This window comes from Cupressus sempervirens, chromosome 9 (assembly GCF_028749045.1).
Source record: "Cupressus sempervirens isolate cs-2001-9-10 chromosome 9, ASM2874904v1, whole genome shotgun sequence".
In the NCBI taxonomy this organism is placed as follows: domain Eukaryota; kingdom Viridiplantae; phylum Streptophyta; class Pinopsida; order Cupressales; family Cupressaceae; genus Cupressus; species Cupressus sempervirens.
This window is the reverse complement of record NC_143126.1, coordinates 130,805,573-130,818,497: the sequence shown is the minus strand read 5'-3', so window position 1 is coordinate 130,818,497 and position 12,925 is coordinate 130,805,573. Positions and strand designations below refer to the sequence as shown.

Here is a 12,925-nt window from a genome sequence, read left to right as displayed (position 1 = left end):
GTTTATCATATTGGGTATTTATAAGCCCATTATCTTGCATAAAATCAATAGAGAACAACCAAAAGTCCTTCCCAAATAAATATTTTAAATTTTTTTTTAATTTGGCCTATATTTATCAATTATTTCACCTAGATTTACTACAACAAACCATATTTGAAACTTTCGTATTTGAGCATCATTGATACAATTAGGACATATCTGAGAGCTTAGATTCACACATTTTTCAGATGATTATACGAAATGAAATGGACATGTGAGTAGAAATAAACTAGAAAGACATTATGTAAAGATGAGGGTATGAATGGATGATTTTGGAGTACTTGGTAAAGACAGTTAGCATTCAATAGGCACATATCATCAATTTGGGCATGTGTAGAAGATCACTGCAGAGAAACCCTTTGTTTTCATCTGCCCTTTCTTCCTTCAGCGTAAAGACGTAGATCATCATGACCAAGACAAAATATATCTTCACTCCTAAAACATATACATACCACGCGTGTAGATAACAAGGGCTCGAAAAGAGACAAAATATATATTCACTCCATAATCCTAAATGCATGAAATCACCAGGGTTGTATTTTGATTACATACCTATTCGCTATTCACCGCGCTTATCCTTTTCCCCCTCCCATGCATGGCTAAGATAATGAAATGATATTCATTTTTTTAAAATTTATTTTTGTTTATATCTCGCGTTGGTCAAAATTTCAACAAAAAACTTATATAATGTCAAAATTTTGACCTTTTCAGGATCATATTTTAAAAAAAATGTAATTGACAAGCCAAATTGGCCTTAGTTTGAAAATTTAAGTTGAAAATTAAGGCCTAATGTATTAGTGTGTTTTAGGAGCGATATAGGGGTCATACAAGGTTGTCCATTATCACCTATTCTGTCTAGCCTATATATTGACAAACTTGAAGAATGATTAGATATGCAAAATGATGAGGGTATCTAGTTGGGAATTTTTAATTAGATTGTGCCTCTATGTAGATGACTTCATTTTGGTTGCCAAATTTGCTTGTGGTTTGCAAGAACATTTGTTTTCTCTTGAGTGCTTTCACAAAATGGTAGGGATGCAGGTCAATATTAGTAAGACTGAAGTCATATTTTTTTCTATTTTGAGGGCATCGTTATCGAGGAAGTTGTAGAGTATAAATACCTCGAGATTCACTTTAAAAAAAATCTAAGTCAAGAAGGCTATAGAAAGAAATTAATATTTAGGAGGATGGAAGACATTTTATGCACTTAAAAATAAATGTCTTGAGGTAGAGGTTTAGGATAAGAAAACTACTCAAACTTTGTTTGGTCTTCTAGTTCTTCTAGTTGTTCTTTATGGAAGTGAAATATGGTTCGACAATATTTTAGCCTTACAATGGAAGCAAATCGAGAGGATTCAAAAGCATTGGATCACAAGCAAGCTTAAAATCAAAAGCACTATTTCATATAATACCATGCTAAGTGAAGTGGGGTATGCCCCTATCGAGACACTTGCTATGATTCACCCTGCTAGCTATCTAAAGAGAATTAAAAAAAGGCGAAGGCAAATGACCTAAAGTGGCCTTTATTGATATATTGTGCAAATGTAAAAAAGATGTGGATGCAACAAAATATCAAGTGGATGAGCAAATGGTTATCCATTTCAATATGTGTCCTGCAAATAATAAAGAAATAAAGGTCTTCATTATGAATAAATTCTACAAAAGAAATTGGGAAAATGGGCTTGGAAGGAAAAAGAAAACTTATTATATCAACAAGTTGAACCCCACATGTGGTCAACTCCAAAAGGAGTACATAAGGACCAACATTTCTTGGAGAGATAAAATTCTTATTACACAACTCAAAAACAACTCTCATCAACTCCGTTGTGAGATTAGACGTTGGAAGAGGCCAAAAGAAAATTAGGAAGCGAGAGTTTTCATGTTTTGCAATTCTACTTGGGTGGAAACACAATAATGCTTCATTTTAGAATATGATGCATACAAGAATAACATGATCAAATTTGTGGATATTATATTTGACAATCCTTGGCACAACCATTTTAGTGAGGAGAACATTGTGAAGTTGGGTGGGCTCATCATCAACTCCGACAAAAAATCGATGATTAAAATTAGTTTAAATTCAAAGACTATCCCATAGACTATATTTAGTCTTATGAACATTAAAAATCATCAATCTATTTCAAATCGTGAGAATTAATTCTAAGTTAAGCTATAAACATCTTAGGTCATTAAAACTCTTTTATTCATTCATTATGACCTATTCTTTGGTTTAATATTATTTTTTAGCCCATCTGCCACGAAAGTGTACCCATTGCAAATCGAGGTGGGATTACCATCGCCTATCCAATATGCAAAGACTAGCTCACTAAAGCGATGACAAATTTAACCACATCCGCCAGACAATTCTCTGGCCTTCCACAAATATCCCATCAAAGTAGATATTTTCTTGGTTGGCTAAATGTTATGAGATATCGAGAGCAAGCAAAAAAATAAAATTTGCTGGGCATGGCGAAATTAAACTGTCTGGTATGGGAAGGAGCGTGCTGTCTGAGTGGAAGTGGAAAACATGGTAATCCTAAACTACGGGCCTGCAGCAAATTGAACAGGACACCCACAGGCCAAAATCATCGTTCAAATCGTCTCAAACTTACGGTGGTTGCAGCGACGGAGGGCTCCGCCAAATCGAAGAAGACAGCAGATGAAAAAATCCCGTCGTGGGCGAGGCCTGATTCAGGCGAAACTCCTCCCTGGGCTCGCAGTGAATTTCAGAAGAACAATGAAGCTGAACAGCCGTTTCAGATTCCCTTTTATGTCTACTTGCTTTCCTCTGCCATTGTCGCCATTGCTGCGGTAATGTAATGTAATGCTATACTCTTTCTTTGAGGTAACTTCCACAATTTAAAACCGAACAAAAACTTTTAGCCACTAACTCGTCGATTATGTATTCGGTTCCTTTTCAAAACCCCGCATAAAATTTTGAGACTTTTGCTAAATTTTATTTATGGATTGTTCTCTGCATTTGTCCAGAGCTTTGTAACTAGTGTATAATATGGTCTGAAGGTATATAAAGGAGAATTAAACTATTAGTGTCAGTAAGCCAGCCGCTAATTTGGTTTATGAGAAGCCAGAAGGGGATGTGAAAACTTAACTATTGCAGTCACTGATTATTAATCTCGTATCATAAATGATTATTAAATTGCCGAAAATAAATTACCAGCTAATATCGAACAATAACACAACTGCAACTCCACTTATAAAATACGAAAAGAAATGTGTAACACAATATTTTCGGACAAATTGTTCCTGGAAAAACCCCTAAAGGAAAACTAGTTCTACAGATGAGAAATTATATTAAACTTCAGCAAATCAAGAGATACAAAATTCTTTGTCTCTCACTGACAGAACTCCGACAACCTCCTAATTTCTCCCATTGATATTCCTCACAATTATTCCCATGCTAACACTGCGCCCTTGCTAATCTTGCAAGACTGTTTGCTAACACTACAAACTTACAAACTCATTTGCTAGTACTGCAAATGTTTCTCCAAACTTCTTGTTTTCCAAATGCTCCCCTGACCTCCTTTTATACTACTCCTGTTGGTAAACCAACGGCCGAGATTAAAACAACTTAACAACCCTAACCAAGTTGGTTTCTAGTTGTTTCCAAAAGTGGTCAATTAATTAACAAATATTTGTCTCTAATCTAACCAATTAGTTAGCAAAACATTTACTTGCTAAATAATAGCATATGGACGAACATCTGTCCAAAGCTAACTAAACTAACACTCCCTCTTAGCGAGGAAGCTGTTCTACATGACACTTAACTTATCTCTGAAGAAGATAAATTTTGCCTTCCTCAATGCCTTAGTTAGAATGTCTGCTACCTGCTCCTCTGTAGGTATGTACTGTAGCTAAACAACTCCCCATTGTACACAATCTCTGATGAAGTGATATCTGATATCTATATGTTTAGACCTATCATAAAACACTGGATTCTCAGACAACTTGATGCAACTTTGATTATCACAATGTATCATAGTAGTCTCAACCTTCTGACCAAACAAAGCTACTAACAACTTCCGAAGCCATGTAGCTTCACATGTTGCCATGCTAGCTGCTATGTATTCTGCTTCTGCTGAACTCAGAGCCACAGACTTCTGCTTCTTGCTGAACCAAGAAACAACTCCTGATCTTAGGCTGAAACAACACCCTAAAGTGCTCCTTTTGTCCGTTGTACTTCCTGCCCAATTTGTGTTAGTATAGCCTATCAACCTGATACCTTCACCTCGAACATATCTGATCCCATACTCAACTGTACCACGCAAGTAACGCAATGCATGCTTGGCCGCTATCCAATGTATTCTCTTTGGTTCAACCATGAACTGACTAAGAGAGTTAACTGCAAATGCTATATCTGGCCTAGTGTTGACCAAATACATAAGCAAACCAATCAACTGTTTGTATAAAGTGGGATCTACATCCTTCTCCCTGGATGTATCTACCTTCCTCCAATTTGTGATTATGCGTGTAGACATGGCTTTGCAATCCTCCATCCCAAATTTCTTCAAGATTTCAATGCAGTATTTCCCTTGACCAAGGAAAATCTCCCCATCTGTCTACCACATTTCCATACCTAGAAAGTAGTGCATAAGTCCCAAATTCTTCATCTCAAACTTTTCTACAAGTTTCCTCTTGCAATCCACTATGAGCCCTAGTGAACCTGTAAGAAACAGGTTGTCCACATAAAGAACAAGAATGAGAATCTCACCCCCAACCACCAAGTAGTAGACATTAGCATCTGCTTCACTTTTCACAAAGCCCATTTACTGCAAGTATGTATCAATGCGCTCATACCACGCTCTAGGAGCCTACTTGAGTCCGTACATTTCTTTCTTCAATCTGTACATGTGGGTCTCTTTGCTACGTGCTGCAAAGCCTTCTGGTTGTTCTATGTATACCTCCTCCTTCAACTCACCATTAAGGAATGCTATCTTGACATCCATTTGATGGATTTGCCATCCCATCTATGCTGCAAGTGAGATTACAGTTCGTATAGAAGTATACCTGGCAACTGGAGCAAATGTCTCCTCATAGTCTATTCCCTCCTTCTGAGATAACCCCTTTGCCATGAACCTCGCCTTGTATTTCTCGATGCTACCATCTGCACCGTGCTTTATCTTATAGATTTAGCATGATCCAACTACTGCCCTATCTGTTGGTCTAGGCACTACCTCTCACATATCATTCTGCATTATTGAGGAATATTCCTCAACCATAGCATCTCGCCATACCTGATGTTCTACAACTTCTTGATAGCTAGAAGGCTCACTATCTACCAATTGACTAACTAATGCCACATAGTCATTGAACTTGGTTGGTTGTCTCTGCTGTCTACTACTCTTCCTAGGAGCTCCCACAAACTCCTGAGTATCCCTTTGTGTATCTGGAACCTAATGGTTCCTGCTGCCAATTGTAGAGGATGAAATGTCAACCTCTAAGTTCTCTAGATGCATTTCTTGTTGCACCTGTTGCTCCATACTCTGTGAATCTTCACTACCCGAGTCTACACTCGTATTGGTAACCGTATTTGAGCTTTGCTGCCCTTGACTTGGTCTTGGAGCTTCTGTTGGCTGCTCACTCTGATCATTTGCTGGCAAATCTTTGGATCTCCTGAATGCTTTGTCCTCCATGAACTTGACATCACGTCTGACAATAATCTTTTAGTCCCCGGAATGAAAATCCTATATGCCTTTGAGGTCTCACTGTACCCAACAAAGTACCCCCCCTCTGTAGTCTGATCTAACTTTGTACGTGTATCTTCAGGAATATGACAGTACACCAAACTACCAAATGTCTTGAAGTGACCAACATTTGGCTTCTTCCCTGTGAAAGCTTCTTTTGGTGTCATCTTCCCTAGCACCTTGTGTGGAACTCTATTCTGGATGTAGACTGCTGTATTACATGCCTCTGCCCATAAGTAACGGGGCATGTCCTGGTCATGTAGCATAGCTCTTGTTGCTTGTTGCCTCTGATATAGAACGGTTCTTCCTCTCAGCAACTCCATTCTGCTGTGGATTGTAAGGAATAGTGCATTCTCTCTTGATTCCTTCTCTGGTACAGAACTCCTGGAAGACATTTCTTTTGTACTCGCCTCCATTGTCTGACCGAAGAACCTTTATCTTCTTTCCTGTTAAATTCTCCACAAGAGCCTTGAACTCTTAGAATTGACTGAAAACCTCATCCTTAGTCTTCAAGAAGTATATCCAGGGCTTTCTAGAGAAATCATCAATAAAAGTAACATAGTACTCATATCCTCTGAGAGATTTCGTCGACATCGGTCCACAAACATCCAAATGTACTAGATCAAGAACACCCTTAGATCTGGTGTCACTCCTTGGAAAAGATGCTTTCGTGAACTTTCCCAACACACATCCCTTACATACATCATCATGCTCTATGCTCACCTCTGGAACACCTGTCACCGTCTCACGAAGCAATTTAAGTGCTCCATGATGAATATGGCCCATTCTCCTATGCCATAGCTCTCCAAGAGCTCTAGGATTATTGTTGCTTATGAGTGCCTTAGGATTATCAAACTGCAACCCGTAAAGGCGACCACTCCTAACTCCAATAATTATGGGTGATTTCCAATCTTTGTGCTTAATCAACACATTTGTCCCTCTAAAGAGTACATTATAGCCTCTATCCTGAAGAACAAATATAGAAATCAAATTCATACCTAAGCCTGGCACATACAACACATCATGAAGTGGAATTATCTTTCCATTCTCCCTCTAAAATTGAATAGTCCCTTTCCCAACTTGGTTGAGTTTGGACAAGTTTCCCATAGAAATTTGGATGTTGGTGTTCTCCTCCTTGTAACTGGAGAAGTACTCTCTAACTTCTGTCATATGAAATGACGCCCCACTATCTATATACCAAACACACTGTGAGGTTGAGCTAACCATACAAGCTATGAGTGCAAACTCATCTTCCATTCTACTAGAGAGTTCTTCCGCACTTGCTGAAGTTGCCACCTACTTCTTACCCTTCTTCCTCTCTGGGCAATCATTAACATAGTGACCAAACTCGTGACATCCAAAGCACTTGACCTTAGAAAGGTCCTTCCTTCTTCTTCTTCTCACTTTGTGAATTCGATCCTTTGCTAGAGCCCTTCTTTGCTTTCCTTTTACCCGCTAGGGCAATGTTCTCTTGTTCCACCTCATTTTTATGACTCTTGTGGGCCCCATTGACAAGACTTAGTGTAAACTCCTTCTGAGTGAAATCAGTCCATAGTCGATCCCAACTCGGTAAAGTATCTCGTCCACTGACAACTTGAACAAAGACACTCCATTGTTTAGTAAACCCATTTAGGGCTATTCTTAGTAGCTCGTCATCACTAGGGCTATCTCCAACAACTGCTAACTCATCCTTGACAAGTCTGAGCCTGGTGAGGTAACTTGTGACATCTTCTCCCTGGTTCATTCGGGTATTCTTTAGCTTCTCTCTGAGAATCAACTTCCTGTTGGTGGTAGCATTTTGATACAGATTTAGAATGGCATCCCACATCTTTTTTGCCGTATTTAGCTCCATGATATGTGGAACAATATGATCCTTAACACCATCAAGGATAATCCTCCTCGCTTTGGCATCGTCCTTCTTATATGCTGCAAGCTGTGTTGCATCTGTTGGTACAGGTACATCACTGGTAGCATAATTCTTGATACCATTCTCTTCGAACAATAAAAAAATTCTGGCCTTCCAGTGATCTCTCAAACCAGCTGAAGCCATCTCAAGGGATTAAAGCAATAATAAATCTAAAGAGATCAAAATTTCTTTCTTACGGCAAAACTCTTCTACCCTTAACAATGCTTTGATACCATATGAAAACTTAACTATTGCAGTCACTGATTATTAATCTCCTATCATAAATGATTATTAAACTGCCGAAAACAAATTCCCAGCTAATATCGAAAAATAACACAATTGCAACTTCACTTATAAAATACGAAAAGAAATGCGCAACACAATGAACACAATATTTTCGAACAAATTGTCCCTGGAAAAACCCCTAAGGGAAAACCAGTTCTACAGATGAGGAATTATATTAAACTTCAGCAAATCAAGAGATACAAAATTCCTTGCCTCTCACTGGCAGAACTTCGACAACCTCCTAATTTCTCCCGTTGATATTCCCCACTGCTATTCCCATGCTAACACTGCGCCCTTGCTAACACTGCAAGACGGTTTGCTAACACTGCAAACTTACAAACTCATTTGCTAGTACTGCAAATGTTTCCAAACTTCTTGTTCTCCAAATGCCCACTTGACCTCCTTTTATACTACTCCTGTTGGTAAACCAACGACCGAGATTGATTCTCAATAGACAGTCGAGATTAAACATAGTAACACGGGGACGCATCCCCCCCCCTTTTTGTCCGACGTCTCGGAGACTTCAACGCACCGGAGACTTGGGGACTCCGTCTCCCCGTCCCCAGCGGTGCCACTAGATTCCACCACCTCCACCGAGGATGGGGGACATCCTGCTATTCACTATTTGCAAATTCGACTATTTATGTTTAATGTTCGATGTTCCATTCAATGCAATGTTTCAAGTCTTCACTCTTTTACATCTTTACATCCTATATTGCAATACATATTTTCATAACTAACATTTTTAAATACCATATGCATAGATATATACACCCCTCTTGTCCCCTGCCGCCGTCCCCCCACCGTCCCCCTGTTGTCCCCAAATTAAGGCCCCTCTGTCCCCCCGTCCCGGAAACTTGTCCCCTTGTTTCGCCGTCCCCCCGTCCCCCAGGGTGGTGTAACTATGAGATTAAAACAACTTAACAACCCTAACCAAGTCGGTTTCTAGTTGTTTCCAAAAGTGGTCAATTAATTAACAAATATTTGTCTCTAATCTAACCAACTAGTTAGCAAAACAATTACTTGCTAAATAATAGCATATGAACGAACAGCTGTCCAAAGCTAACTAAACTAACAGGGAATTGTCTTCTATTTGTCTATGTAAAGAATTTGTGCTCATGTTATGAGCATTCTGATTTCAAGAGATTGGAATTTTAAATGTAACTCAACATTATTTATCTGATGATATGATATTATGAAGTATTAAGTGTATGGAGATGGTCACTTGTGGCACACATCTCTTTAATTAGTTATATTGGATTGTGTGGATAACTTTCATAATTGATTATATGAGGTCAAGATTAGGCCTTTATAGAGGTTGTTGCACCTCTCCATAGTGTTATTAGGAGGTGACTATCTTTGTAAAGATATGTGACGATCATTTAGTGTTTGATATCTTTTGGAGATATGGGGCGGAGTGACTTTTTCTATAAAGAGTATTGTTTATGGGGTTTGTTCTATTTTTGCATAAAGAACTGAGCAAATGGAAGCAAGTAGACGGCCTAAGGTTGTCTTCAATGACATATTGTGCAAAATAAAGAAGACTTGGGTGTGGCAAAACTATAGACAGTTTGGTAAATGGGATATTTTCTTGAACTCATGCCCCACAAATAGTAAAGAGATAAAGACTTTTTCATGGATAAGTTTAACAAGTGTTCTTGGGATAGAGGACTAATGAGAAAGAAAAAGTATTATATTGCTGAGTTTAATCCCACTTGTAATCATCATCAAAAAGTGTACATAGAGGTCAATATCTCTTGGAGAGGTGAAACTCTTATTGCTTAGTTAAGGACCAATTCTTATCAACTGCACAGTGAAACAAGGGATTGGAAAATACCTAAAGAAGCTTGGGAAGAAAGAGTGTTTCCTTTGCACTTTCGGACAAGTGGACGCTGAAAATCATTTTGTTTTAGAGTTTGATGCCTTCAAGGACAACAAGAATAATCATGTCAATGTCTCGATAACTGACTCTTGGGTTGATTTATTCAATGAAGAGACATTTGAGCAGTCGGGGGCACACATCATCAAGTTGCACTGGAAAAGGGCCACAATGCAGCAATCAATGTGTGAGGTAGTTTGTCCCATAGGTTGTCTCTAGCCTGGTGGACGTTAAAAATAACTTCTTTCTTTCTTCCTTTCTAATTAGATATTAGGGAATCCTGGCTAGCAAACATCTTTAGCCTTGCATGATTTCTATCTTGTATATTTTCTTCCTAAAATTATTACACTTGGATCTTATCAAGTGGTATTAGAGTTATAACTCGGACAAAAGTGAGGATAAAACCCAAATTTATGAATATTCACTTATATTTTTTCAAATGGCCACAACTCTCTAGTAATTTTTATATTGAAGTTCAAAAATCATTTGAAGAACCGACAACTCAAAACTCAAGTTTATATATTAAAGGGATGGCACGTAAAGCAAGAATAGGCATGTGGGTGCTAGAGGTGGAATGTGAAATTTTAATGGATTTCATTGACAAAGGGCAAGTAGTAAAGAGTGTTGTGACACTTAGAAGAAGGTATAACAGGCAAATTGAGAAAAGCGAAGGAGGAGTACTCTAATTGAGCACGGAATCGAGATGAGAGGCTTTGGTACGATGAAGAGTATTGGCTGCCACTCTTTGCTCTAGTTGCAAACACATTCCAACTTGGTAGTAGAGGATCAACTCAAAAGGACACCAAGTAATGAAAACTAGCTTGACGACCATAAAAATGTGATTCCACTAGATTGATCAAGGTAGAGTAAAATACAAGAAAAGAAAGGAAGTAGTGAAGTACATGAGAGAGCTTGGAGAATCTTGGAACTCTAATTGGAGCCTTTAGAAATTTATGTTTCATAGTTGGTAGAAAAGGAGGTAAGGGAATTGAGCGAAACTGCATTGGTTGGGAAAGTAATTGGTAGCAATCCAAGAAGACAAGAGATGAGAAGTGGGTTTTAGCAAATTGGAACTCCATAATAGTACTTTATTTTTTACCAAAAAGCTTCTTTTTGGCAATATTTGAAAGTGGAAGGGGTTGGGATGAGGTGTTAGCCTGATTGTGTGGTGGATGAGGAAGAAGTTAATATACACAGAGGGTTGGTCCCAAAACTTCAACCCTAGGAAGATGACAGTATTGGAGGATGAATTTTGGATTCGTTTGTACAAATCTTTAATGGAATACTAGACAGGGGATTGCTTAAGATTGATAGGGTCTAAATTGGGGATTGTATTAGGGTTGGATAGGGGCGAAGATGACACAACCCTTTTTGTGAAAATAAAATAAATAATGATCAAACGTTTACCATAGTTAATTTGCTTGAATACTTCTAGTAGCTTTTGGGAGCAACTAATCAAAGTGGAAGAACATATATATTTTTTTCTAAAATGTGGTAGTAGAGAACAATTTAACAGAGCTTGTTGAAGGTCAGCAACCGAAAAATCCTTGATGGTAGTAGAGGTTCCTCTCATCCAACTAAAAGGTGTATTAGGACATGGTTTTGTAAAAAAGATTGACGAGGTAAGGGAAAACAACTTCCCGAGTTGAAAAAGTAGTGTAGAGTATAGGAGGATAGAGCATGGAGAATATGGCAGGATTTGTCATCAAGGAAGAACAATGAACAATGTGGCCGTAAGGCTGCTGCAACATTGAGAGAGAGGTTAGAGATAAATGGGAGAGAAGAATGCTTTCCTCAGGATCAGATGAGTTAGTCAAAGGTAGGGAAGGATGGTCAGGTCAGCTAATAGCCATCTCAAAATGGGAATTGTGGAGAATAGAGAAATTGTTACAAATGAGGCTGTCCTTAGTTTAGAATGCTCTAAAAGAAGATGGGAAGCTCATGCAAGCTATCATCAACTTAGTAGATTCAATTTGGGATGACGAAAATGGAGCCTAAGGCCCGAGCGAGCAACAAAGAGAGCAAGACATGGAAGAAGAGATAGCAATGGAGTAGGTAATATGCCTAAAGGAATTAGTAGATTTCATGGCTTCCTCTTGATCTTGGAAGTTGTGGAGGAAGTGTATTTGGAAGAAATTTGAGCCACGACACATAAGCTAGATCTTCCATCAGCCCCTTAACTTAGGAAGTGGTAAGAAAACATGAAGAAAGACAAATGGTAGAAGTGGGAAAAGGAGGCAAGAGTTCAAGGTCTACCAAGTATCCAGTGTAACATGGGCGTTGGAGGATGGGTTTTTAGAATGGGGGGAGAAGGGGGTCCAACTTGGGGATGATGTGGGACGACTAGGCGGGGGGAGAGAGTTGTATATACTCTATAGTACTTGACATGCTGGTTATGAAAAGATGTATAACACTATAAGAAGTAAAATAACAAACATGCAAATACCAAAAACTAACTACAATATACTTGAACATTGATCAATGAACAATGAACAATGAACAATGAACAATAGACAATAGACAATAGACAATAGACAATAGACAAACAATGAACAATGAACAATGAACAATGAACAATGAACAATAGACAATTAACAATGAACAATGAAACATTGCATATTGAATTAGAAATTAGAAATTAGAATACTAAATAAACTCGTCGAAACAATGAATGGAGGATTTCTATTGTATCAAAAATATCATAAAGATGATTACAATGAGTAGCATGATTTCAAAACAAGTGCAAAATGTCAAAATGTAGTAAAGGGAGGCCTCAGATCTTCCCTAAAGGAAAAGTCCTCATCATTGGAATTGTTGGACTTCTTATGGTAAAGATCTGCCAAATGAATACCAACCAACCTTGCATCTGAAGCTGCTACATCTTCATCTTCTTCAATTTGTGTTGGCTCCTTTGGCTCTACGTCCCAACATGTTGCTGGTCTCTCCTTGTGTACACCTGTCTTGTGGTCAATGGTACACAAGGCTCTATGTACTACCACTAGCTTCTTTTCTCTTCTAGAAGTAGGTTTGTTCTTCTTAAGAGAGTGGATGACGCTACAAGTAGACCAATTCCTCTTTGTAGGTAAAGAATTAGAAATCTAAGATAGTAGACAA

The 12,925-nt window shown here is 38.3% G+C and overlaps 1 protein-coding gene across 3 annotated transcripts in view; it reads left to right on the top strand.

Moving 5' to 3' along the window:
- Nucleotides 1–2,377: 2,377 nt before the first annotated feature.
- LOC149537869 (uncharacterized) overlaps nucleotides 2,378–12,925 on the top strand; it is a 39,984-nt gene continuing 29,436 nt past the window's right edge. For all 3 annotated transcript variants that reach the window (XR_016355925.1, XR_016355924.1, XM_089799264.1), the window contains exon 1: nucleotides 2,378–2,850. Coding sequence is in view for 1 of the 3 variants with exons in the window: in XM_089799264.1 (XP_089655390.1) it covers nucleotides 2,506–2,850 (345 nt within the window). In the remaining 2 variants the exon portion in view is untranslated. The remainder of the gene's footprint in view (nucleotides 2,851–12,925) is intronic.